The 27,760-nt window shown below is 40.6% G+C and overlaps 1 protein-coding gene across 3 annotated transcripts in view; it reads right to left on the bottom strand.

Annotated features, from left to right (window-relative positions):
• Positions 1–23,437: 23,437 nt before the first annotated feature.
• The window catches only part of C11H19orf81 (chromosome 11 C19orf81 homolog), a 44,600-nt gene continuing 40,277 nt past the window's right edge, over positions 23,438–27,760 (bottom strand). Inside the window, exons 5-6 of one of the 3 annotated variants that reach the window (XM_075191530.1) lie at positions 26,039–26,178; positions 23,438–23,826 (exon numbers count right to left, since the gene is read on the bottom strand). In XM_075191530.1, coding sequence (XP_075047631.1) covers positions 23,637–23,826; positions 26,039–26,178 — 330 coding nt within the window. In that variant the 3' untranslated portion in view covers positions 23,438–23,636. The remainder of the gene's footprint in view (positions 23,827–26,038; positions 26,179–27,760) is intronic. The other 2 variants (XM_075191532.1, XM_075191531.1) reach the window with 2 other exon arrangements.

Here is a 27,760-nt window from a genome sequence, read left to right as displayed (position 1 = left end):
AATATTTCCAAAACTGCTGTCCAGAGGACATAAACCGGCATGTAATATACAATGCTGTACATTTAAAATGCTGCATAGTGTCAGTTTTTTCTTTTTTTTTCCTTTTAATACACGAAAAGTGAGAAATCCATCTGTTGCTGCCGTCTTGGTCCATCTGTTTAAACGTTTATAGCAGCAAAAGATAATTATAGATAAACTCTGTGTACAATAACCTGACACAATTGGGTTACGACTGGAATTTAGAGTAAAAGAGAAATATAATTTCATATTACTAGCATTTATTTTGTATTATCTTAAGACCTAATTCCCCAGCAACAAGAAGGTTAAAGTGAAACTTGTCTACACATCCTGAGAGGCAGCTGTGTTGTGTGCTGAACCAAAACGCGTAAGGTGCAGCCTATCAGTTACAAAGCAAAGCAACATGTCCAGTGTTTATTATATTGTATGTTTACAGGGATCTATGATTTTTCATTGAATGTCAGTGATGTTGTGATTAATGAGGGTTATTAATTACGAGGCAGGCTCGGATAACCTTCCTTTCCTTATAATCAACATTTCTTTGTGTGAGATTAAGAAGGAACGTCTGCTAATATCCTCAATTACCCACTGCAGCCTCCTTCACTCCTGTAGTTTTTTTGGAATGGGTGCAATTTTTATACTGACTGTTCTTCCTCCGCCAGAGATTACATCATGAGCAGCAGATTGAGGTGGATGGAAGCCAGACAGCTCAAACTGGCCTTTATACAAGGATAAAGCTGACGTGCTGACTTTGCAGACATTGCCTCGCTGGACTCAGCTTCTGATGCTGGGATGGGTGACGTGTCAGCAAACAGTACATTTTATACTGTCCTCTCTGTGCTCCTGCGGACTAAATTGGTTCTAATTATTTTTTTAAACTTATTTTCTTATTACAAATCCTCAGTTCTTTTTAGTTTTAGACAACATTCAATTATAAATGATTCTAATCAAAATTTTGTGCTAATATTTTTATAAAACATTGTCCATATAGATTCAAAAACCATCTTAATTTATCATTGTGATAATGATAAATTATTGCACTAGTCTGAATTTAGTACAACAGCAGTCTCTGTCGTCACTTCTTACTGCTCATCAGCCCTTCCTCATCCTCACTCCAGTGATGTCATCACTTCTTTTACACTCTTACTACACAGCAATCCTCTATCCTCCCTCCAGTGATGTCATCACTTCCTATCCTCTCTGACTACAGATCAACTCCCCACATCCTCACTCTAGTGATGTCATCACTTCCGGACCTACACATCCTCCCTTCCCAATCCTCACTCTAGTGATGTCATCACTTCCTATCCTCTCTGACTACAGATCAACTCCCCACATCCTCACTCTAGTGATGTCATCACTTCCGGACCTACACATCATCCCTTCCCAATCCTCACTCTAGTGATGTCATCACTTCTTATACACTCTTACTACAGATCAACTCCCCTCATCCTCACTCTAGTGATGTCATCACTTCCTATCCTCTCTGACTACAGATCAACTCCCCTCATCCCCACTCTAGTGATGTCATCACTTCCGGACCTACACATCATCCCTTCCCAATCCTCACTCTAGTGATGTCATCAATTCCTATCCTCTCTTACTACACAGCAATCATCTATCCTCACTCTAGTGATGTCATTACTTCTTATCCACTCTTACTACACATCTGTTCACCCCATCCTCACTCTAATGATGTCATCAATTCTTATCCACTCTTACTACACATCTGCTCCCCACATCCTCACTCTAGTGATGTCATCACTTCCTTTCTTACTGCACATTAACCCTTACCCATCTTCACTTAAATGATCTCATCACCTTCTACCTTTTTTGTACTTGTCAAACTTCCCTACAATATTGTCACTCTAGTGATGTCATCATTACCCATCCACTCATACTACACGTCAACTCCTTCGTCTTCTTTCTAATGATGTCATCACCAATCATCTTTTCCTTTATATCAACCTCCCTCGACAGAAACTATACTTTCAGTCCACCAGCCACAGGCCATTTGTATAGCACAAGCTTTATTTTCTTTTTCCGTGAGGTGTGGCTATTTCTAATCAAACCTCATGTGAGTCATTTACTACAGTGATGAGGTTTGAGTACCTCAAACAGAGAACCTCATCACTGTTCTAAATGCTGCACGCATTCGAAGTTCACAATTCACAATCAAAAGTTGCCAAAACGTATCAAATTTAGCTTGGACATGTGCGAACTGGCTTGATTGTGTGTAAACTGGCTCGAACATGAACACACCTGTTGGTCCTTTAGAAAAGTAGGTAGAGTTAGTAGAGTTTTTTAATTTTATCTAAAATTTGAGAAATACAGAAAACTTTAGATTTTTAGAGACGATTCTAAGTCCAAGTATCGATAGTCGGCCCTTTGAGCATACACAAGTGATGTTAACATATGTAAATAATATTTGCAATCAGTGAGTTCTGATATCATCAAGGAATAATACTCCCTACTGTAAATTATTATAGATATTACATACAACCACCTGCTTTTGTGGTGACTTCATAGTATGGCGTTTGTCTATATTTCCTATCAAGTGAACGAACTTACAGAGCACTATGGCAGTGTTTGCAGAGAAGCAGAATTTTGCACCCACCAATAGGAGGGGTTGGGTTTAGAAATGCGTTAAACGCCAGTAGGTTTAAATATAATAAACTAAAATAATGACTTGGACAGCAGAATTAATTTTGGCGAACTAAGGTCACAGTTTATTTAATTGAGTCAAGAATGGTGGCAACGAAAGCGGATGCAGGCAAGCTCCAGTCAATGCCCAAGTACCGTATACAAAACCGTAAAGGACTGGCAAGCCAGCCAATCAATCCATTGCGCAACCTTGCGGCGTCAGAAAGACTCCAGCCCCTCTGGCCTCACGGGTAATCATCTTAAAACGATACCCAGGGCACCTTCAGAGATGACCCCCTAAAGAGACAAGATCGAAGGGAGGAAGACTCCTGCGGCCAGGGCCATCTTAACAACATTATGGGCCCCCGGGCAAAGCAGTGCATCGGGGCCCATAGATATAGATATATAGATGTATACATATATAGATATAGATATATAGAGATAGAGATAGATAGATGTATTTGCTCAGTGACCCTTGAAGGTTTTTTTTGCAGGTTTTTTTCTTTTGCAGGATTATTTATTCTCATTAAGAGCTGTGCCTATGAGGCCCCCTTGCCCGTGGGGCTCCCGGGCAGCTGCCCATCGTGCCCAATGGAAAAGATGGCCCTGCCTGCGGCCAATAATACACATTTTGCGCCTTGTATTAACCGCTGTCTGCAGCGTTTTCCTGCCTACTGGGCCTCTTCTGAATGAAAGGAAGAAAAGAAGGTTAGTAGCACACAATATCAACAATAATAAAACATACTTAAGCAACAAGGGAGAGAGGGAGGATGTTCCTGAGATGGGACAACTTCCTGTGACACTGTGCTAAAGAGCCCTAGGTATACTCCGTCCTCTTTTCTCCTCATTGGCTAATCAACAATTCTTCAACTTAACTATTTAAGATAAGTGTCTTATGTTTACAAAAACCTGGCATTTAAATATCCTCATCTCTATTCAGGTCTTCGTCCCCATTCTTGCCAAGTAGAGATCCAGCACAAAAGTGCGTCTAATTTCGTAAGTCAGGACAAAAATAATATTTCACAAAAACACTAGAGTTTTTGCCCCAGCTCAGAGCTGGAGGAGAACGGGTTTTGCCGCACACTTTTATATTTATATCTTTTTTACTTTTTGTCTGATACTTTTAATTAGATGCATTTTGCACATTCCCTTGACGCTTTGGTAAAGAAGCGCATTTTTATGTGCACTTTATCTGGAGTAAAAAAAAAGCTTAAAACACACAAAGTTGTTACATGTAATAGACACCCTCATCATTGTCATAATTAAATGATACCAGGGGGTAAATGTGTTATCGTCCGGTTTTGTCAACTCGCGGGAGTTCGGTGAGTTGACAGCTTAAATTTAAAGCGGCGCTGCCTTGTAAAGGGAAACCGGACGATAATACATTTACCCCCAGATTTTATAAACCGGGCAGCACTTAGAAGAGAAATGGAAGCATTTGGACTTTGATGGTGATTGTCTGTTTGCACAGTGTTCCCTTTTCCACCCCTGCAGAGCTAGACTCCCGGAATTGTAGAGCAGTGGTTCACCTTGGTGTGCATTGGGCAGACCAACTAGACACCCGGCTGCAAAACCAATGCACACTTTGTAAATGAGATCGACACTGTCTCTATTGCATTTCCGAGATTGCAGTATTGTCCAATTTTGCACATTGGAAATAACAGACGTTTGATTTGTTTCTGTAATCCTGTACTTTTCCTGCAAGGGGAGCGAAAAACTAATGTTATTTTTACTCTGTGCTGGAAGCTGGGAAGCAGCAAATGAAAGGAGGGCTTGAAGGAAAGAGCAATCTCAAAATAGATCTAAAATTGCGTTTTGAGCATTATCAGCCTGGAACATGGGGCTGTGGAACCAGCGTGAAAACTTTAGCAAAACAGAAAGTGTAACAGTCACAAAACTGATCACTTACTAAGACAAGAGACATTTCTTGGTTGTCATTTGCAACATTTAAATACAGTTTCCAGAGATACTCTGCTGCTAGGGAAATTTAATCATGTCATGTATTCCAAGCAGCCAGCAGACTCGGTACATTTTATATGGCAAAATAAGAGTTCACTTCTTTCTTTCCTGTCAAGGTAATTGGTTGAATGCAGATGACCCGTCCCCTACACTTAGTAGTTGCCAAAGCTGCCAAGAGGAATTCAGGGCCCGGTATAACATCTTCATGGGGCCCCCCTTATAGTTGAGCATGGCAAAAGTGGAAGTGGTCATACAATTGGGGGTGCGGCTGTGCATCATTGAGGCGTGTCTAGCTGGTGAAAAGCGCTAGGCCACCCTCCTTCAGAAAACACCCTGCATTGCTGTGTACACCATTGGCAGAAGTGTGCAGTGCCCGCTCGATGGAGCGTGACTCATGTCCCAGCAGTCCTGACTTTCAGGGCCGCTTAGTTGTGCCCTCATAGTAGAATTCCAGTTAATACTGTGGTAAATAGTTTTGCACACGACTTATAACATACCACACAAGTGCCCTTATTTCATATTCACAGGGGGGAATACAATGATAGAGGCCCACCAGAGTGGGTGTGAACAGCCACTAGAAAGGCGAAACCAAACCACCAGAGGGGGTGCGCTAAGCCCACGAAAGACATCTAGCCCCATAGTGTAGTATATAAAGAATGCAGTGTGTACATAAAGAGTTCACAGTCTTGACCTGCCCCTTAGATTGACCTGTCACCAATAATCGGGATTGTCGCACTAGAATCAGAACATTTGACAGACTGTGCTGCCCTCTCCTACCTTTTCTTGTCACTTTCACCACCTGTGGCTGCTGGTTTCTTTAGTTGCAGCTTGCCTGGATCCTGGAATGTTGGGGGCCCTATTTTGAAAAAAAAAATGGGTACATTTAGAAAATTCCAACCATCCCCGTCATTAAATCAATAGCACCCACGAATAATAATTAAGCCTTCCTCCAACTTCCTCCAACTCCAACATTATAATAATAGTATTTCCATTTAATAAATAAACCTATTTCCCTCACTTTAAACAGCCCCAGCAATAAATTAATAGTATTTATATTTCATGAATAAACCTATTTCCCGCAACAATCACTACCATTAAATAATTCATTGTCACATTTAATAGAGAACTCATTCTCCCCAAACTCACACCCACATTCAATAGCCCCCAAACCAACCCATCTTAAATTAATAGTCCCCACTATTAAATGGCCTCACCATCATCCCACAAACAAAATAGCACCCATTAATTAGCCACTACCTACCTCACACACATTACATTTCCACAAGCCCCCTGTGTCATCACACGCAGTACATTGTCACAAGCCCCCTTTGCCATCACACACACACACACACACACACACACACACACACACACACTTCCACAAGCCCCCTGTCCCTTCACACACACACAATTACCAAAAGCCCCCTGTGCCATCACACACAACTTACTGTGCCCCTTCATCATCACCATGCTGTGCATCCTTATGTTCACACTGTGCCCCTTCTAAATTACACTGTGCCCCTTCATCAGAACCACGCTGTGCCCCCTTGTGATCACACTGCGCCCACTGTGCTGTGTGTCCCGGTCACCTGATGATAATAATAATAATAATATTAATAATAATAGAATAAGTGCAGCAGAAAGCTGAGAACTTTTAAAATTATGTGTTGGGTATCTATCTGAATAGGCACTTACCATTAAGTGTTCTTGTGTTTACATTAATCCAGCCAATAAGAAGTCATTGGTTTTTTTGTTTTTCCTATATAAATTCAGTGAGCAAGGGATGCTGGGTCTTTCAGTTCCGGATCGTCACTGATACCGCCCACCCACCCTATTTAGGTTTAGTAAGTGGTTTTAACATTTCATTTATACAGAGGAGGTGCAGTGGGTAGGAGCGCTGTGCAGTCTGCGACTAATCAACGGTGCTACCCCTTTTGGCCGCTCGTCACTGCCCCTTTTCGAAGAACATGACCCTATCTGCGCGGAGGGTCTCCTTGGCATGCTTTGCAAGTCATGGTGATGTCGATTCTAGAAGGGAGCAGTCACGCTGATGCCAGATTTGCATGGGCCAATTGGTAAATATGAGATTCTTGGTTAGTGGTTGAGTGTTTGTCCCCCACGGTTTATTGATTGAAGTTTAGTTGTTAGCTGACTGCTAGGCTCTCACCACCATCATGAAGGTTTAATACCAATTTTCCAAGTATCTGTGTCTGTGTCTTATTTCAGGTTTATAAGATTACACGCAATTAGATGGACTGGTATAGTGCCAAGAAAGACAGATCACCCACTATTATTTTAATAACATCATAACCTTTATCATCTTATATGGGTCAGTGATGAAGGTGGAGAGTTGGCATCACTAGCAGGGGTGCACCGAGGATTTTTAAGCATCCCCCCCCCGAAATTTTTTTTAGTGAGAGAGCTGCCGCAGCAGCTCCATTTCATCGGCACTGTATTGTACAGCAGCCGCGGCGCTGTCAAGGAAGCTTCCACAGCGGTGATGTATTGTACTACAATATAGCACCATCGCGGACGCTTCTTTGACATCGCCGCGGCTGCTGTACAATACAGTGCCATTATGTAGGGGCACTGCTTTGCCCTTGCTCTTCGAGGAGGGGAGGGGTTTCTGGAGAACCAGCAACCCCCCCTGTGTGCGCCCCTGACTAGCTATCTCCAGTGTGCAAGGCTCTTATAGTGACACAGTGGTCGGACACACAGGAATTATAATGGGTGAAACAAAATGAGAAAAAAAGTTCACATTTGTTTAAATTTTTTTGTGACATTTCTTATACAACTTTGACATATGTATTTAATCATATAGAACACAATAAATGTTATATTTATATTATGGTGCTTTATATTGTCTTGATTGGCTAAGGTAAAGCAAACTAAGGAATATCGTTTTTTATTTTAAATGTGATGTGTATTTCATTTTACAGACCGTTATTAATGGAGGGAAAACACAAATCTAGTATATAATACTATTGGATAAAATGTTTAATTTCAGTGTTTTTTTATTGTCAAACTGATGTTCAACACAACGGGTTACAGATAAGGGGGATCAGATGTCTTCTATGTAAACGTAAAGGACCTTTAAACTAATTTACTATTTGGCCACACCTCCCATCATTTGGAGTCCCGAAAGAGGGACAAATAAGCTACCCCCCTCGTCAAACCCAATCACCAGCCATGAACCACCTGTTTGAGCAGTTTGCGCATGTACAGTAGCGCTTTTTGGACAGACGTCCTGCCCCACTGCCAGTTTAATTATAAACCTTTGTCAGTGTAGTCTTATAACTAGAGATGGGCGGGTCCGGTTCTCCGAGAACCGAACCCACCCGAACTTTGGGTATCCGAGTACCGAGCTGAGCAGCTCGGTACTCTCCCGCCCATTCCGAATCCAAATCGAGGCCGAACGTCATTGTGACGTCGTCGGATCTCGGGACTCGGTTCTCGCGATACTTCAACTTTATAAATACACGCCTCCACAGCAATCCATCGCCATTTGACAGAGGGAGAGAGCAGGGTGTAGTCATAGGCTAATTAGAGCAGGGACAGAGAATACCATATTGTTCTTGCAATTGCTCTAACCAAAATCGCTAGTGCAGAGAGGAGGATAGAGGTTTATTATTTTTTCTTCATATTTGGCACTCCCCAGCGCTTTTGGGGTGTCCCCCATAATTGTGCATTAATATTTCTGGCTGTCAAAAGTCATATCTGTCAGCAGTATCTACTCAATAATTTGTAGCACACCTCAGTGTTTTTGGGGTGTCCTCCCTAATTGTGCATTAATATTTCTGGCTGTCAAAAGTCATATCTGTCAGCAGTATCTACTCAATAATTTTTAGCACTCCTCAGTGTTTTTGGGGTGTCCTCCCTAATTGTGCATTAATATTTCTGGCTGTCAAAAGTCATATCTGTCAGCAGTATCTACTCAATAATTTTTAGCACTCCTCAGTGTTTTTGGGGTGTCCTCCCTAATTGTGCATTAATATTTCTGGCTGTCAAAAGTCATATCTGTCAGCAGTATCTACTCAATAATTTTTAGCACTCCTCAGTGTTTTTGGGGTGTCCTCCCTAATTGTGCATTAATATTTCTGGCTGTCAAAAGTCATATCTGTCAGCAGTATCTACTCAATAATTTTTAGCACTCCTCAGTGTTTTTGGGGTGTCCTCCCTAATTGTGCATTAATATTTCTGGCTGTCAAAAGTCATATCTGTCAGCAGTATCTACTCAATAATTTTTAGCACTCCTCAGTGTTTTTGGGGTGTCCTCCCTAATTGTGCATTAATATTTCTGGCTGTCAAAAGTCATATCTGTCAGCAGTATCTACTCAATAATTTTTAGCACTCCTCAGTGTTTTTGGGGTGTCCTCCCTAATTGTGCATTAATATTTCTGGCTGTCAAAAGTCATATCTGTCAGCAGTATCTACTCAATAATTTTTAGCACTCCTCAGTGTTTTTGGGGTGTCCTCCCTAATTGTGCATTAATATTTCTGGCTGTCAAAAGTCATATCTGTCAGCAGTATCTACTCAATAATTTTTAGCACTCCTCAGTGTTTTTGGGGTGTCCTCCCTAATTGTGCATTAATATTTCTGGCTGTCAAAAGTCATATCTGTCAGCAGTATCTACTCAATAATTTTTAGCACTCCTCAGTGTTTTTGGGGTGTCCTCCCTAATTGTGCATTAATATTTCTGGCTGTCAAAAGTCATATCTGTCAGCAGTATCTACTCAATAATTTTTAGCACTCCTCAGTGTTTTTGGGGTGTCCTCCCTAATTGTGCATTAATATTTCTGGCTGTCAAAAGTCATATCTGTCAGCAGTATCTACTCAATAATTTTTAGCACTCCTCAGTGTTTTTGGGGTGTCCTCCCTAATTGTGCATTAATATTTCTGGCTGTCAAAAGTCATATCTGTCAGCAGTATCTACTCAATAATTTTTAGCACTCCTCAGTGGTTTGCGCTCAGAATGGATTCAAAGCAGTCCACATATGATCTAAATGAGCAACCAGGTTCTGTCACCAGTCCTGATGTTAGTGTTCCCAGTACGTCATCTGGCCAAGGCGATGTCAAACAACAGAGTGTTTTCAAATTAGTGCAAAAAACAAAAACCAAAAAAAAATTTACTGTATTGAAGCGAAAAAGAAGTGTAACTGAGCAAAAGTTAAGTGACGATAAAAAAAAAATTGCAAGCATGCCATTCTACACACGCAGTGGCAAAGAGAGAATGAGGCCTTCACCTTTGGCTATTAGTGGCAGATCCCAAAAAGTTACCCAGGCTACAATTGGTGCACAACTACTGTTACGCGTCAAAGCTGAGCTGCAAGATACCAGTGAGGCATTACAGGAGAATATTTGCTCTGATTCACAAATGACAACAATCCCTGTGGAGAGTCCATCCAACAGTGGGATGTCTAATCGTGAGCATTCTGCTGATGTGTGCCTTAATAGCCCGAGTGTAGCCGGTGATACCCAAATTGAGGATGCCACTTTGGAATTAGAAGAGGATGAGGGGGAGATTTGTGTAGGCGACGAGGGCGCTAATGAGGATGTTGATGAGGATGAGGTTGTTTGTGTAAGTCCTGCACCAGTGGCAGCAGTTCTGGCACGTGACAAGAAAAAGGCCATTGTCATGCCTGGGCATAAAACAAAAAAATCCACTTCTTATGTGTGGAATTATTTCTACCCAAATCCAGACAACAATTGTATAGCCATTTGTAGTGTATGTGAAGCCACAGTCAGTCGAGGGAGGGACCTTAACCATCTTGGAACCTCGTCTATGTTACGCCATCTAACGAGAGTTCATGGCAAAGTGTTGGGAAAAGCTGAAAGTTCTTCCCAAAAGAATACAAGCACTCCCTCATCAGCTAAGACCCTCCGCTCACCGACATACCGACGGCTACAAAATACACCCACCACACCATCCTCATCAATATCCTCAGTAGCGCTCGGAGTTAGCCCGGCATCCCACTTAAGGCTGGATGACTCCGGCACTATTATTGATTCCTCTGAAGAAAGCGTTAGTCCTGCTGCTGCTGTTGCTGCTGCTGGGGGTGAATCGTCATCCCAGAGGCAGGTGAATAAAATGAGCAGTCCTACATTTCAGCAATTAACTGTGAAACAATCATTTGCGAGGGGAAGCAAATATGACAGCAGTCACCCAGTCGCCAAGCGAATCACAGACGCCATGGCTGCAATGTTAGTGTTAGATCTGCGTCCAATCTCCACAATAAACGCAGCTGGTTTTTCACAGTTAATTGAGGTTTTGTGTCCGCGTTACAGAATTCCATCGCGACACCATTTCTCCCGTAAAGCTATTCCACAACTATACCAAAAAGTGTGTAAAAATGTAGAGATTGCGCTGAAAAATGCCATTCTGCCCACTGTTCACTTAACCACAGATATGTGGACAAGTGGAAGTGGCCAAACCAAAGACTATATGACTGTGACAGCCCACTGGGTTGGTCATTCACCTTCACCAGCAGGAACAGCAGCAGCATGTACACCACTACGTAACATTTGTCACAGGCAGGCCACTCTTTGTATCACCGGCTTCACTAACAGGCATACGGCTGACAATTTGTTACGCAAACTGAGAGATGTGATTGATGCATGGCTTATACCACTCGGACTCTCCCCAGGGTATGTCATTTCAGATAACGCCAACAATATAGTGCGAGCATTACAGCTGGGTGATTTCCAACATATTCCCTGTTTTGCTCACACCATCAACTTGGTGGTGCAGAGCTTCCTACGAAATAACCGTGAGGTGCAGGAGATGCTTTCGGTGGCCCGTAAAATTTCAGGCCATTTCAGGCATTCAGCCACAGCATGTAGGAGATTACAGCAGCTCCAAGAGCAGTTTAACTTGCCCTGCCACCAACTTAAGCAAGAGGTGGTAACTCGGTGGAATTCCACCCTGTACATGCTTCAGAGGATGGAGGAACAGCGCAAAGCCATCCAAGCATATTGCACAAGTCATGACATTGGGAAAGGAGGGGGGATGTATTTCACTCTTGCACAGTGGGGAATCCTTTCAGTGCTGTGCAAGGTGCTGAAACCATTTGAAGTTGTGACATGTGAGGTCAGTGTAGACTCTGCTAGTTTGAGCCAAGTCATTCCTTTAATTAGACTATTGGAAAAGCAGCTTGAGAAAATGAAGGAGGAGCTGAAAGCAAGCAATTCAGCAAAGTATGTTGGCCTTGTCGATCAAGTACTTAATTCGCTTCACAATGATCCTCGAGTTATTAAGATCTTGAACTCGGATCAGTACGTTTTGGCCACTGTGCTTGATCCAAGGTTTAAAACCTACATTGAGTCTTTACTTGTAAATGAGCGAGATGTGAACTTTTGCAAGGAGCTATTGCTCAGCAAGTTGGCCGCTGAACTGGGCCTCGGCTTGACGACGTGTCCTCCTTCACTTTCTCAAGCTGTTGCTCGTAAAAAATTAAATTTCCAAAAAAGAAGCAGGGAAGACACAGGGGGCAGACGAGAACAATTTAACATCTGGGCTGGTTTGAAGGATTTTTCAAAAAAATGTGTCACTTTGCCCATAAGTCCATCCAATATGAGTATAAACATGCAAAGGATGGTGGAGGATTACTTTCAAGAGGTAGTTGATATGGAAATGTCAGACAGTCCCTTTCCTTACTGGGAAGAAAAGCAGGCCATTTGGAAACCCATGTACAAACTTGCTTTGCAATACCTAAGCTGCCCACCCTCCAGTGTGTACTCTGAACGAGTGTTCAGCACAGCAGGGAACTTAGTCAGTGATCGCCGTAGAAGGTTACTTCCCAAAAATGTGGAGAAAATGATGTTTATAAAAATGAACTACATCTTCCACGAGGAAGGCCTTCACCATCCAAGACATCCAAGCACTGACTGTTCTCTAATGGCGGATTCAAGCGGCGATGAATTGATAGTCTGTGATGATGACGTACACACTGATGAGGGTGAGGATGAAGCTGAAGATGATGCCGATAACATCTTTTTAAAACTTTCTATGTAAGTGTAGGGTGCAATCTACCCCCAAAGAGGAAAGGGACTTGTGGCATTTCCATATCACATACCATCTTGAAAGGCTGCTGTTAGGGCAATTTATCCTTAAGGGTAGGGTGTCATAGACAGAGTGACCCTAAACTGGCTTTGTCCATTTTTCATAATATTGTACAGTCTATAATGGCTGAATTTTTTAGTATTTTATACAAGTGGAGGGGGGCCTAGAGAGACAGAAACCAAACTGGCTTTCTCCATGTCAATTAATATTGTACAGTCTATAATGGCTGAATTTTTTAGTATTTTATACAAGTGGAGGGGGGCCTAGAGAGACAGAAACCAAACTGGCTTTCTCCATGTCAATTAATATTGTACAGTCTATAATGGCTGAATTTTTTGGTATTTTATACAAGTGGAGGGGGGCCTAGAGAGACAGAGTGACCCCAAACTGTCTTTCTCCATGTCAATTAATATTGTACAGTCTATAATGGCTGAATTTTTTAGTATTTTATACAAGTGGAGGGGGGCCTAGAGAGACAGAAACCAAACTGGCTTTCTCCATGTCAATTAATATTGTACAGTCTATAATGGCTGAATTTTTTGGTATTTTATACAAGTGGAGGGGGGCCTAGAGAGACAGAGTGACCCCAAACTGTCTTTCTCCATGTCAATTAATATTGTACAGTCTATAATGGCTGAATTTTTTAGTATTTTATACAAGTGGAGGGGGGCCTAGAGAGACAGAAACCAAACTGGCTTTCTCCATGTCAATTAATATTGTACAGTCTATAATGGCTGAATTTTTTGGTATTTTATACAAGTGGAGGGGGGCCTAGAGAGACAGAGTGACCCCAAACTGTCTTTCTCCATGTCAATTAATATTGTACAGTCTATAATGGCTGAATTTTTTAGTATTTTATACAAGTGGAGGGGGGCCTAGAGAGACAGAAACCAAACTGGCTTTCTCCATGTCAATTAATATTGTACAGTCTATAATGGCTGAATTTTTTGGTATTTTATACAAGTGGAGGGGGGCCTAGAGAGACAGAGTGACCCCAAACTGTCTTTCTCCATGTCAATTAATATTGTACAGTCTATAATGGCTGAATTTTTTAGTATTTTATACAAGTGGAGGGGGGCCTAGAGAGACAGAAACCAAACTGGCTTTCTCCATGTCAATTAATATTGTACAGTCTATAATGGCTGAATTTTTTGCTATTTTATACAAGTGGAGGGGGGCCTTGAGAGACAGAAACCAAACTGGCTTTTTCCATTTCTTTACATATTTAACTATAAGTGTAGGGTGTAATATACATTCAAAGACGATGGCTGCATTGCCAATATGCATAGATGGAGAGGAAGACAATCTGTTTTGTGTGTAGAATAGGCCTACCAACGAAGAATTAAACTGTTTTTTTGGATGATTTATTACCTCAACAATTAGATTACTTGTCTCTAAAACAGTTGGAGCACTAAATTGGGTTAATTTAGGCCCAAAAACATGGATTTTCCCAAAAAATAGCAAAACAAAACCAAACAAAACCAAAACCAAAACCAAAACACGCAATGGCGGTTTTGCAAAACCAAAACCAAAACCAAAACACGACGGTAATCCAGATCCAAAACCGAATCCAAAACCAAAACACGGGGGTCAGTGACCATCTCTACTTATAACAAACAAAATTTTATTTATATGTGTATTGCTTATGTCAGCCTCCTTAAATATAGCTATGTGTCACTTGAAAGAGCAATTGCTTGTCGTTCTTCAAAAGTAACCATATTAGTAAAAATATTTTTTCGTGTGGTTGAGAATGAACGTACAATGTACACATGCTAGCGATGTATGAAGAAAATGTGTTGCCTTCCCTTTTTTATGAGGTTTGGGTTTGTTAATATTGAACATGCTCTGCCCCTGATTTAAATTTCATGGGGATATTGTTACATAGTCGTTTAAGTGTGTACAAATTTCTAATCTTTGCTCACGACAATATGGTGGGGAAAAGTCGCTTCCTGGATGGTCGGTCTTTCGTTAATCGGCTAAAACGCGACTAGTGTGTATGCATTAATCGTCAGAGCGATCGAACTTTCGGGTCAACGGGAAAGTTGTTGTAGATGACACGTTGGTCGAAAAAAATTTCAGTGTTTACCTAGCCTAAGTCTAGGGGCCTAATTCATTAAGGATCTTAACTTGAGAAACTTCTTATTGCAGTCTCCTGGACAAAACCATGTTACAATGCAAGGGGTGCAAATTAGAAGTCTGTTTTGCACAGAAGTTTAAATACTGACTGTTTTTTCACGTAGCACACAAATATCAACTTTAAATTTCAGTGTACAAATAAGCTATCAAGTAATTGTGTGCTACATGAAAAAACAGTCAGTATTTAAACTTCTGTGCAAAACAGACTTCTAATTTGCACCCCTTGCATTGTAACATGGTTTTGTCCAGGAGACTGCAATAAGAAGTTTCTCAAGTTAAGATCCTTAATGAATCAGGCCCTAGATTCTATAGAAGATGTAGCGTGAGCATTAAAAGTTCTGTACAATTTGTTGCTTCGCTCATATGCTAAAAATGTTAGGTTGCAAATGTGCCTGAATCTCAGTTTAATCCTTAAGTAATGTATATTTTATTTCCAAATAAAATACTTTGAACTGTAGCACACTTAAATGTAGAGTTATAAAGACGGCACTTAGAGGCAAGAAATAAAAAAATAATTGAAACAAAAACCCCAGGTCTGTAATTATTAACTTATATTTTGCAATCATCATCATCATCATCATCAGTATCATCATCATTTATGTATGAAGTACCACAGATTCTGCAGCGCCGTACAGTTAGCAATACACGAACAAAACATAATACAAATAAATATTGGAGCAAGAGCAGGAACAATAGCAGACGGCACAACTTAGAACATAAAGAAACATTTACAAGAGAACCGGGAGGTAGAGAGGGCCCTGTTGGTGCTTTATATTCCATTTAAATCAATAGGTCACAGCTTACAACAAGGGAAGAGGCGCAGGGTACTCATGGTCTGGCTGTATTTTGTCTATATATATGATGTTCAAGGGACACGGCTTTGAAACCTGTAATAACAAACTAACAAAGTGAATAGAATTTAAAGTGAACAGGTCATTTAATTTTCTTTTATTGATCCTACTCCTGGTTCCTGTAAATCAAACATATTTCGTCTCTGATCCTAGCACAGATGTTTATATTCTTAATGTCTGCAAAGGAGAAATAGGACTTCATTATATCAAGACAGTGACTGAATGTGGGGGTTAAGGATGCTTATTGTGCTGGGGATTCAGACTAAAAGAATCAAAGCTGTTTACAACAATACAATGTATCCGATATACTGCATGCTGTGAGAGGCGTGCTGCATTAAGGACCACACCTTGGGTTAAATGTATCAAGCTGCGAGATTCCGGCTGGTTTCAAAAGTGGAGGTGTTGCCGCTAGTAACCAATAAGATTCTAGCTGGCTTTGTGTAGAATGTACAGTCATGGCCAAAAGTTTTGAGAATTACACAAATATTGGTTTTCACAGTTTGCTGCTTCAGTGTTTTTAGACCTTTTTGTCAGATATTGCTATGGTATACTGAAGAAAAATTACAAGCATTTCATAAGTGTCAAAGGCTTTTATTGATAATTACATTAAGTTTATGCATAGAGTCAATATTTGCAGTGCTGACTTTTCTCTTTGAAGACCTCTGCAATTCGCCCTGGCATGCTGTCAATCAGCTTCTGGGCCACATACTGACTGATGGCCGCCCATTCTTGCTTAATCAATGCTTGGAGTTTGTCAGAATTTGTGGGGGTTTTTTGTCCACCCGCCTCTTGAGGATTGACCAAGAGTTCTCAATGTGATTAAGGTCTGGGGAGTTTCCTGGCCATGGACCCAAAATTTCGATGTTTTGATCCCCGAGCCATATAGTTATCACTTTTGTCTTATGGCAAGGTGCTCCATCATGCTGGAAAAGGCATTATTCGTCACCAAACTGTTCTTGGATAGTTGGGAGCAATTACTCTAGGAGGATATTTTGGTTAGAGATGGTCACTGTCCCCCATATTTTGGCTTTGGTTTTGGATCTGGATTGAGTTCGTGTTTTGGTTTTGTTAAAGTTACCTTCGAGTGTTTTGGTTTTGGATCTGTATTTTTTTAATAAAATAAGCTAAAATCACATTATTTTGCTCTTTTTTTGTTTTTACATTATTATTAACCTCAATAACCTCAATTTCCAGTCATTTTCAGTTAATTTTGACCACCTCACAGGTCACAATATTATTTTCATCCACTTTCGGACAAAGACTGCAGTGACCTGGTTGGATGCTAAGCGACAGAGCAATGACACAAACACATGGCAGTTCCTAGCACATCTAGGAAACATTGCCACACAGCAGTGGCAGAAAAGAAAAGTGGTGCAAGATGGAATTGTCCTTGGGTCCTCCCACTCACCCTTATGTAAGATATTGAAAAGGACATGTACATTTTAACAAAGCAAGCACTCCAGCAACAAGGAGTGCCACTTTTGTGGCTGAAGTGCTTGATTTGTTTGGGCCCCCACAAAACAAGCTACCAATAGCTTAGCTGCCTTAACCCAACAGTGCTGTCAAAGAACTTTACATTATTAAACCATGTCTGCTCGTGCTGCATCTTTAATCTCTTCTCCTCTCTGGATACTTCCCCCTCATCCCTGAAGAACTGTCAAACTTATGTAGACACAGGAATAGATATTACAACTGGAGTGGCATTAAATCTGCTTCAGACAGACTGTGACACGGAACATGTGGGCAGCATGGAATGCATCATGTTGGAATACGCTGCATTAAACAGAGATTTAAACCAATATATATATGGAGCTGAGGAGACCGTACTTAAATTAAAATGTGACCCACCGGCTGAGATTCCAGATTGAAGAGAGCTTGTACACAGGAGATACACTGTGCTTCAGAAGAATAATACAGAGGATGCCCTGAGGCAGGATGATAAATATGCCCAGTTTAAAGAACAGCTAAGAGACCTGAGAAATCAAATGGGTGTGTCACCAGCCCCTGCAGACGAAGATTTGGAAGATGAAGATGAGGACATTGCCGTCACCCAGAGCACACGGCAGTACAGTGAAACTGCGAATGGCTCATTAAATCAGTTATGGTTCCTTTGATCGCTCTGCCCGTTACTTGGATAACTGTGGTAATTCTACAGCTAATACATGGTGACGAGTGCTGACCCCCCCGGGATGTGTGCTTTTATCAGACCAAGACCAATCCAGGGTGCCCAGGCTGGTTGGAGATTGTGAACCCAGTGAAAAAAAAAGTAAAGGAAAAGTGGCACAAGAAGGAATAGTCCTTGGGACCTTCCCACCCACCCTTATAATGGATCTTAAAAAGGACTTGCACATTTTAACAAACCAAGCACTTCAGCGACAAGGAGTGACACTTTTGAGGCTGATGTGCTTGGTTTGTTTGGGCCCCACAAAACAAGCTAACAATGGGCTTAGGTCACCTAAGGTAACAGTGCTGTCAATGAACTCTACAGTGGCAAGATGTTGTTATCATCATCTTCAGACTCATTCTCACCCTCATCAGTGTGTACATCACCCTAGCACAATATTAGTTCAACCCCGTAGGAAACTACCATAACAGAAGTATCTGTAATATAAATGTCAAAAACAAAAATGTAAAAAAAAAGCTTGTAACTTTTTAAAGAAAAAAACACATCTATAATAAAGGTGAAACTTTACTGTAGAAAAACATAAAATTGCTAACATGCCATTTTACCTAAATATTAATAAGCATTCCAGCATCAGCTACCTTCCTTCTTTCAGCTAGATCCCAGCACCTGCAATCTACATTGTCATCATCCTCATCACTCGATATTAAATAATCCTGGCTGGAATCCATCATTACAGAAGTCTCTGTACTTTGATCTAAATGCTAGTAAATGCCTTGCTCGTGGAATTTGTAGTTCGTTTTATAACAGAGATGTTACATTTTTTGGGCAATTCTTTTAGACCACACCAAATGTCAGAATGTTTTGCTTAATCATCTGCATCATCTTTGGGTCTCGTAGAAAAGCTTAGTTTTTTTCCTAGCAGCAGTAGCCTGAGAAACTGAAGGAGGGGACGCCATCGTGTCAGGTACCACTTCAGCTGTCAACTTGCTCACCAGGAGCTCATTGCATCTCTTGTGATCTGGGAGAGTGGGAATAAAGAGAAGACATAACTCTTAAACCTAGGAACAAGCACAGTCACCAAAATGTAGTGATCCGATTTCCAGAAGTTGATAACTCTTCGATCCTGGCAAAGCGATTAAAGTACTTCATCTACAAGCCGACATACTTAGCGTAATTTCTTTGTTTCATCTCCTCCTTCAGTTTTTAAGGGGCTTTTCCAAAAGTCTAATTAAGGGAATCACTTTTCTCAAGCTAACAGTGTCTGAACTCAATTCACAGGTGACTACTACGAATGTTTTCAGCACCTTGCACAACACGGAAAGTACTCTCCACTGCACTGAACTAAAATACATTCCTCCTCCTTTCCCAATGTCATGGCTTGTGGTGTAAGCATGGATGGCTTTTCGCTTTTCCTCCCTCCTCACAAGCTTATACAGGGTGGAATTCCACCATGTTACCACCTCTTGCTTCAGTTAGTGGCAGGGTAAAATAAATTATTCTTGCAGCTGCTGCAATTTTCTACATGTTGTTGCAGAATGCCGAAAATGTCCCGAATTTTTTCGGCCCACAGCATCTCCTGCACGTGGCTATCATTATTGAAAAAGCTCTGTACCTCCAAGTAGATTGTGTGAGTTCTGAGTTCAAACACTGTTAGCTTGAGTCAAGTGATTCTGCGCCTCTCTTTACAGTTAAGCTAATATCAGTTAGTAGCTTCATCCATCTCAAAGTCCTGACACACTGCCAGCCCTAATATTTGAATTTCTGTTTCAGCAATAAACACTATCACCTCTTCTATTTCTGGGTGAGCTATAGCACAGTACAATGTGACCTCAGATTTTGAAGAACACTGACAACCCTATTATTTCTATTTCAGCAATGACAATTAGCCATGGAGCAATGGACCTCTCCTGTTTCTGTGTGAGCTATATCTCAGTAGAATGCCACTGGAGACTTTTAAGAAAACTGCCACCCCTCCTCTTTTTCTGTTTTAAATATGACGTTGCCGAAATGCACTAGAGACTGCCAAGAACCATGCTCCCCTTCTGTGTCTCTCAGTGAAATGGCACTAGATCGACTTGGAGGGCGGTACTAGAATCAAAAACTCGAGAGATGCGGCAATGCAACAATGATGTTTTGCCTCATTTTCACTTCTGAAGGCGCGAAAATACCACGCCTACTCGGACCGAAGTTCGGGGGGGGGGGGGGGGGGTGGGCTCGCTTGTCGGAGAACCGAGCCCGAGCATCTCTAGTTTTGGTACCATTCTTTATTCATGGCTGAGTTTTTAGGCAAAATTGTGATTGAGCCCACTCCCTTTGTTGAGAAGCAATCCCACACATAAATGGTCTCAGGGTGCTTTTCTTTTGGCATGACACAGGACTGATGGTAGGACTCCCCTTCCCCTCTCCGGACTTTTTTTCCAGATGCCCCAAACAATCTGAAAAGGGATTCATCAGAGAAAATTACTTTATGCTGGTCCTCAGCAGTCCAATCCCTGTACCTTTTGGAGAATATCTTTCTGTCCCTGACAATTTTTCTGGAGAGAAATGGCTTCTTTGCTGGGTTTCTTGACACCAGGCCATCAGGGATAAAAACATCTAAATTTTGGGTCCATGGCCAGGAAAGTCCCCAGACCTTAATCCTATTGAGAAGTTGTTGCCAATCCACAAGAGGCGGGTGGACAAACAAAAACTCACAAATTCTGACAAACTCCAAGCATTGATTGCGCAAAAATGGGCAGCCATCACTCAGTATGTAGCCCAGAAGTTGATTGACAGCATGCCAGGACAAATTGCAGAGGTCTTCAAAAAGAAGGGTCAACACTGCAAATATTGACTTTTTGCATAAACTTAATGTAATTGTCAATAAAAGCCTTTGACACTTATGAAATGCTTGTAATTTTACTTCAATATACCATAGCAACATCTGACAAAAAGGTCTAAGAACACTGAAGCAGCAAACTTTGTAAAAACCAATATTTGTGTAATTCTCAAAACTTTTGGCCATGACTGTACTAGATGCATCATAACTAGAATCTGATTGGTTGCTATAGGCAGCTTGATACAGTTACCTCCTTGTGTTAAATGCTTTTTGGTTTAGTATCTTTCCAATACACAAATATTTCTCAGTGCATCAGTTATTTGAACATAGTTACAATAGTTAAATGTATTGCTATGCATTGTTAACTAAACCAGTAGAGAAAGTATATCAAAGGGGGTTTCCATTTACCCCTGTACTAAATCCTCTCCGTTCCTAATAATAGACATTTGCTGGGGTCTCATTCCCCAGATCCCAATTATTTGCTCTATTTAGCTGAGTGATTTGTACAGGGGCTGTATGAGGTGTACAGATCCTTTGACTAGATAGATCCATACAGGAAAACAAGTTCACTGAGTAAATAACTTAAATTATTAATAACTTTAGTTGTCTTGGCACAAACACTAGCATTGTAATTAAGTTTTTAAAGCAGACCTGTCACACATCTGCATATTAAACAGATATCTGCCAACATAAAATAAGACATGTGGGCTACAGCTGTATAGATTCTCATGTATTCATCTTAATATAATATCATAATAATAGCATGTTTGCTTGAAGTTAGCTGTCTTCAGGGCAGCTATGACTATCCATTTGTATTAGCTATAAAATTGTGTCTCATATATAACTTAAACGTTCTTTAAATTAGCTGTAGGTGTGAGAAGAGATTCCTATGATGCAGAGCTCATGTGATCATTCAGAGCCAATGTACTGAAAGCTGGCAGCTTGGTGATGTCACAGGATCTTTCTGAGCGTCCTATGTCTATAAAGACATAGGACGCTACACCCCAACATGACCTGACCACTGGACATGATCATAATACAATTCTATTACACTCTATACAGACATAGGACACTACACCCCCAACATGACCTGATCACTGGACATGATCATAATACAATTCTATTACACTCTATAGTCTATACAGACATAGGACACTACATCCCAACATTACCTGACCACTGGACATGATCATAATACAATTCCATTACACTATATACAGACATAGGACACTACACCCCCAACATGACCTGACCACTGGACATGATCATAATACAATTCTATTACACTGTATACAGACATAGGACACTACATCCCCAACATGACCTGACCGCTGGACATGATCATAATACAATTCTATTACACTCTATACAGACATAGGACACTACACCCCCAACATGACCTGATCACTGGACATGATCATAATACAATTCTATTACACTCTATACAGACATAGGACACTACACCCCCAACATGACCTGATCACTGGACATGATCATAATACAATTCTATTACACTCTATACAGACATAGGACACTACACCCCCAACATGACCTGATCACTGGACATGATCATAATACAATTCTATTACACTATATACAGACATAGGTCACTACACCCCCAACATGACCTGACCACTGGACATAATATATTCTATACAGCCATAGGACACTACCACTAGCCAACACTACCATGTCCCCACCTAGTTTTAATTTAGAAAGCTGATAAATGCTATAGTATATTTATATCACTTATTTGTTTAATGTGAGCTGCGGGTTTATTCTCTATTTTGGGTCCAGAATGTACAATACTGCCGTATCGGATGTAAGAGATGGAAATGAAGGCTCAGCATCAGCCGGTGATAGGGGATTATTATTTCAATTCTTAGCAGTATATTATTATCATAACAATTCACAGTAAAGGATCTGTCAAAATATCTCACAGTATCTGTGATATTCTGCTTCATCAGCGGATAAGAATTGTTACAAGTGATGCTACTATCTCCATATATTTAGGGTGTATGAACACTGTTAAAGAGTAACATAGTGTCAGTCCTATCATCACGTTGTCCCTCTTGTCTAGGGTCTATTATTTGAAATGAAAACCCAGGACGATAAAATTTGCTCTGTTCATAAAACTTCATTCTCCCCTTTAGATTGAAAATCAGGTACAATAGTTATAAGAACTGATTCCCACTTGACTTGTTAATTTGGGTGCATCTGACATTTTAGAAAATGAACATAGTTAAGGAGTTTGGGATAAAAAAAATGGGGCTGTCTTGGGTATACTGTGACACAGGGGAGTTACTACATGCATCAGTGATGTCACTAGTGGTTAGGGATTTGATAGGCTGCCTCAGGGATGTCACTAGTGGGCCGTGCTATGTTTCATTGGCCCAGATACTCGGGGTAGCCCGAAACAAATATTTGGGCCCCCACACTTAGGGATGCTCGGGCCAATGCTACTTAGCCTCCTGATACCCTGGCCAGTGGGTACAATGGAAAAAATAAGGAAATGCGCTCCCTTCATTATAATAATAATAATAATAATAATAATAATCTATGATGCCCCCTTATTGTAATAAATTATAATCTCTGTCCCTTCGTTATAATAATTATAATCCGTGATCACTTTATTGTAAACAAATATAAACCTTCAATAAAACTTTATTTTAAAAAAAATATATAAGTTGCGCCACCATTAGTTTTTTTAATAAATATTGCCGTGCTTATTCCCACCCCATATTTTCTGTAGTGTAGTGGATAGAAAACTTACCTGCCATCTTCTTATTTTGATCAGCGCTGACTTCAGAGTAACTTTCAAGGGAGAGTTGGAAAAAGTTTAAAGTGTGGTTAGTGATGATTTTGGGAACCATTTGAAGGATCTAGGTATATTTTACAGAATACCGCCAGACATTTTTCCTTGCTCTGACAACATGTTTTTATTCTAAAACATGTATAAATGTGCAGTAAAAGTGATCTCAGCCACAAACCACAAAATGCGTTGGTGACCGGATATCGGTGGCTGCCTATACTGCTTTAGAGGAGCTCAGCATGTCCACTATCTTCTGCTTGGCCAGAGCCCTTCTCAAATGCTGTTTGTAATCCTCTGCAATGACGTCATCATGGCAGCGTAGAAGAAAGTCTTTACCGTTAATCATCAATCCTGAGCGAAACAAACGGTTCCGGATCTGGAAGTCCGAAACAGTGATCAGCCATCTGGAGGCAAAGATGGAAAATCACGGTCAGAATCATGAACCAAATATATTACCTGCTATTAAAAATGATTGTTCCCTTTAAAGAGCAAGTTTATGACATTGATGAAAACTGTTCCACAGATCACTGTGTAGAAAGGGAGGTATTACCCATGGAATTTTTTTGTAGTGTTAAAAGCAGATATGGGCAATACCACTAGAAATGAGTGATATCACTGCTCTATGAGGCATTTCGATCCTCATGCCTCAGTAATGTTACTAGTTCTTAGTGCAATGTGAAGCTTAAAATTGGTTCAGCTCACAAAACATCTGCCATTGTGTGTAAGTGACAGGTTACATGAGAAAACTGCAAGTAGTGCGACACATGTCTTAGTGGCCAATTTATCAAAGGATGAAAAGTCCTTTTGCAGTGTAAGACCTGTGTGATGGTGCAAGGACTTGTTTTTAAGCCTACATGATACCAATGGTTATATCCCATAACCCTACCCGCATACAGGCAATACTTAACCCTGGTTGGGTTATCAACAATGATGGTTGGAATATCACCTGCAGTGCAGCCATAAGTTCATGTCTGCAAAGGCTCCTCTGTTTTTTTTGCATGGAGGAGAAAAATGATCATGTATTGCGGTGATACAAACCCGCTATTATAACATCATCTTAGGATGGTATTAACCAAAGTGGAGCTCGGAAAATACAAATGTATTGATTAAATTAATTAAATCTTTTAGTGCAGGACACTTTAAAATTAAGTTATTGAGTTATTGCCCTTCTGTCAGGAAAAAAATAATTGTTTTCTGTGGTGGGTTTGGGGACAGGGGGCAAACGGTAGATACAACTTAAAGGGGGGAAATTAGTTTCAACGCCGGCTTTTTGCTAGCTGGGTTCAATTTACTGTAATAACGATAATAGGTTTAACGCTGCACTACTTCGGGGAAATTTAAATTCCCCCATAGATTACAAATAACACTATGTTTTTTGTAATCAAGTTTTTGGAGTTTTTTTGCAAAAAACTTTATTTAACTTTTTCTTTAATAGCAAAGTTACTGAGAGCTCATATCAGGACCTCTAGTTCCACGCATGCACCGGGGTTCTATGGAGCATTAATTCACTCTTATTATTCTGGATAGCATTTGCTATGGCAGCTGAGTATAAGAGCTATTTATTTTTATCATGGATTACTATCTTTTTCCCGACCAGAAAAGCGGATAATGACAAACCTTACTTGCCAACTCTCCCGCAATGTCCGGGAGACTCCCAAAATCCAGGTCGGTCTCCCGGACTCCCGGGAGAGCAGGCAAGGCTCCCGCATCCCGCAATTCCCTGGCCAAAATAGCGCGATTCCCTGTGAATCGTGTCATTTTAGCCCCACCCCACGCGACAAAACGACGTTTTGTTTGCGGGGGCGGGGCCCAAATGACGCGATTGACCACGCCCCCTCCCGCCCTCTAGTCATGCCCCCTGCCCGGGATCTCCCAGACTGTACTGCCTGAAAGTAGGCAAGAATGTGATAAACTGGTCACTTACTGTCTTCAAAGGTGCAAGGTTTCATTCTGAGTACAAATTTTGTAAATAAGGGACGAAGTTTAAGTATAACAAATGTAAAGATTGTCAATTGCCGTTTTAAGGATCAGTCCTGAACTATGCACAATGGGTCTGATTCATTAATTAAAGCTAAGTAAAAAATTGAGTAAGTCGTCTCCTGGACAAAACCATGTTACAATGCAAGGGGTGCAAATTAGTTTTCTATTTTGCTCATAAGTTAAAAACTGGCTGTTTTTTTTTTCATGTAGCACACAAATACTTGATAGCTTATTTGTACACTGAAGTATAAAGTTGATATTTGTGTGCTACATGAAAAAGACACTATTTAACATATGTGCAAAATAGAAACCTAATTTGCACCACTTGCATTGAAACATGGTTTCGTCCAGGAGACTACGTACTCATTTTTTTACTTCATTTTCATTGCTTCTTTTTTTTTTTTGCAGTTTTCTATACTGGATGGACAAGTAAAACTGCCACTAGAAGCAAGTTGAAGCAATATCAAATTATTATTTGGTCTCAGTCCACAACATTTTAATTACCAGACACCTATAAGGAAGCAGACGACGGTCTCTCAGTAATAGCCCTAATGCATTTCTCTCAAAACTAAATTGCTTCTTTTTTTTGAGAATTTCACCTAGTCAACACTTATTTACTGTCATTTTTGCGGTGACCTGTTTTTGTGCCCCGCTGTTTCACAGACGATGTTCGTGTTCTCAAACTGGATCTTGGTCAATTGCTTCTTCTCAAAGGCTTTTGGCAAAATTTGTTCTATGGCTTTCAAAATATCCCAGTGGCTGAAATCATTTTCTGACTGGTAGGAACAAAGAGAGATACAAAAAGCACGTAATGTGTTTAATAGAGCTGTGAGCAGAGTTCACGCTACTGGGAACACTTTTCATGGAATTGGCTAAAACAATCCCGTAATTGCAGAAAATATCTCTAAAAGCATATTATATAAAAGCAATGTCATACTGCTGCCTTACGTGATTTCTATAAAAGCACAAAATGTTGGAAGTGTGCACTTTGCTCCATGTATAAAGTTATAGGAGCTGATTCATTTAGGAAAGTACTCATTTTTTTTTACTTCAGTTTTCTCCTGGACAAAACCATGTTACAATGCAAGGGGTGCATATTAGTTTATTATTTTGCACATAAGGAAAATGCTGTCTTTTTCTTCCTAGATCAACTTTAAATTTCAGTGTACAAATAAGCTATCAGGTATTTGTGCGATACATGAAAAAACAGCCAGTATTTTCCTTATGTGGAAAATAATAAACTAATTTGCACCCCTTGCATTGCAACATGGTTTTGTCCAGAAAACTGAAGTAAGAAAACTTACTCAATTTCTTGCTTAACTTTCCTTAATGAATCAGGCCCATAGTTACAAACTTTTAAAAAAACCAAAACCAAATTCCATTATGGTGCTGAGCAGGTGCTTGTAAGTGCGTCACAAAAAATTCAGTCTTGGACTTGGTGCTGTGAAATCCTCATCGTGACCTGTTGATTACACTTCATTATAATAATAATACTTTTGAATACTTCTATTTAATAAATATTAAAATGCAAAGACTACAAAATAATAGCAACTATTGGTAAATATTGAAACATTTCCAGGTCTTTATTACAGATAAGAGATGGTTTCATTTTATGTTTGTTTTGTTAATGTTCTAATTCTCTGTTTTGCTACAGATTGAGCTATCCATGTGACTATCCCAATACTGATGATTGGCTACAAGTTGATCTAACCACATCAGTGATCTAAAGCGCTGATTAGTTACAAGAAGGCCCAGCAGGGGCAGGCTGGGTTGGCGGGCAGGGAGGCATCTGCCCCCCAGGCCCCACCCATAGTGGGCTACCTTGGGCTTGGTCACTGGACCACCTGCACTTTTTTCCTTTAACATAGGCTGCTGAGTTGAGTCTTGCCCCCCGGGCTAAAATTTGCAAGCCCTCCCCTGAGGTCTAGCCATATAATTGTTCTCATGCCCTGATTGGCTAATCTAACAATGTGTATTTTATAGCACAGAGATTGAGTACAGATTGTTCTGAACCTATGAATGTTCTAGTGCTTTAACCGGCTACTGTTTGTTACAACAATGTGAACGTTCTAGTACAATGATTGGGATACAGGGTGATCTATTCTTCTGTATATTCTAAAGCACTAATTAACTTTAGACTTGTTCGAGACACATGCATTTTAAATTAATTTATACATAAACCATACCTCCCAATTGTCCCAATTTCACCGGGACAGTCCTGATTTACGGACCTCGAATGGGGCAAACCTTGCACTGAAACGGGTGAAGCTTTGCCAGAAAGTGGTCGCGATTTTGTGGAAAGTGGGCATGTTGCCTTTAGATATATTGGGAGGTATGCACACACTTACTGAGACCAAA

The sequence above is a fragment of the Mixophyes fleayi genome, chromosome 11, assembly GCF_038048845.1.
Source record: "Mixophyes fleayi isolate aMixFle1 chromosome 11, aMixFle1.hap1, whole genome shotgun sequence".
In the NCBI taxonomy this organism is placed as follows: Eukaryota; Metazoa; Chordata; class Amphibia; order Anura; family Limnodynastidae; genus Mixophyes; species Mixophyes fleayi.
This window is presented reverse-complemented; position numbering and strand designations above follow the sequence as displayed.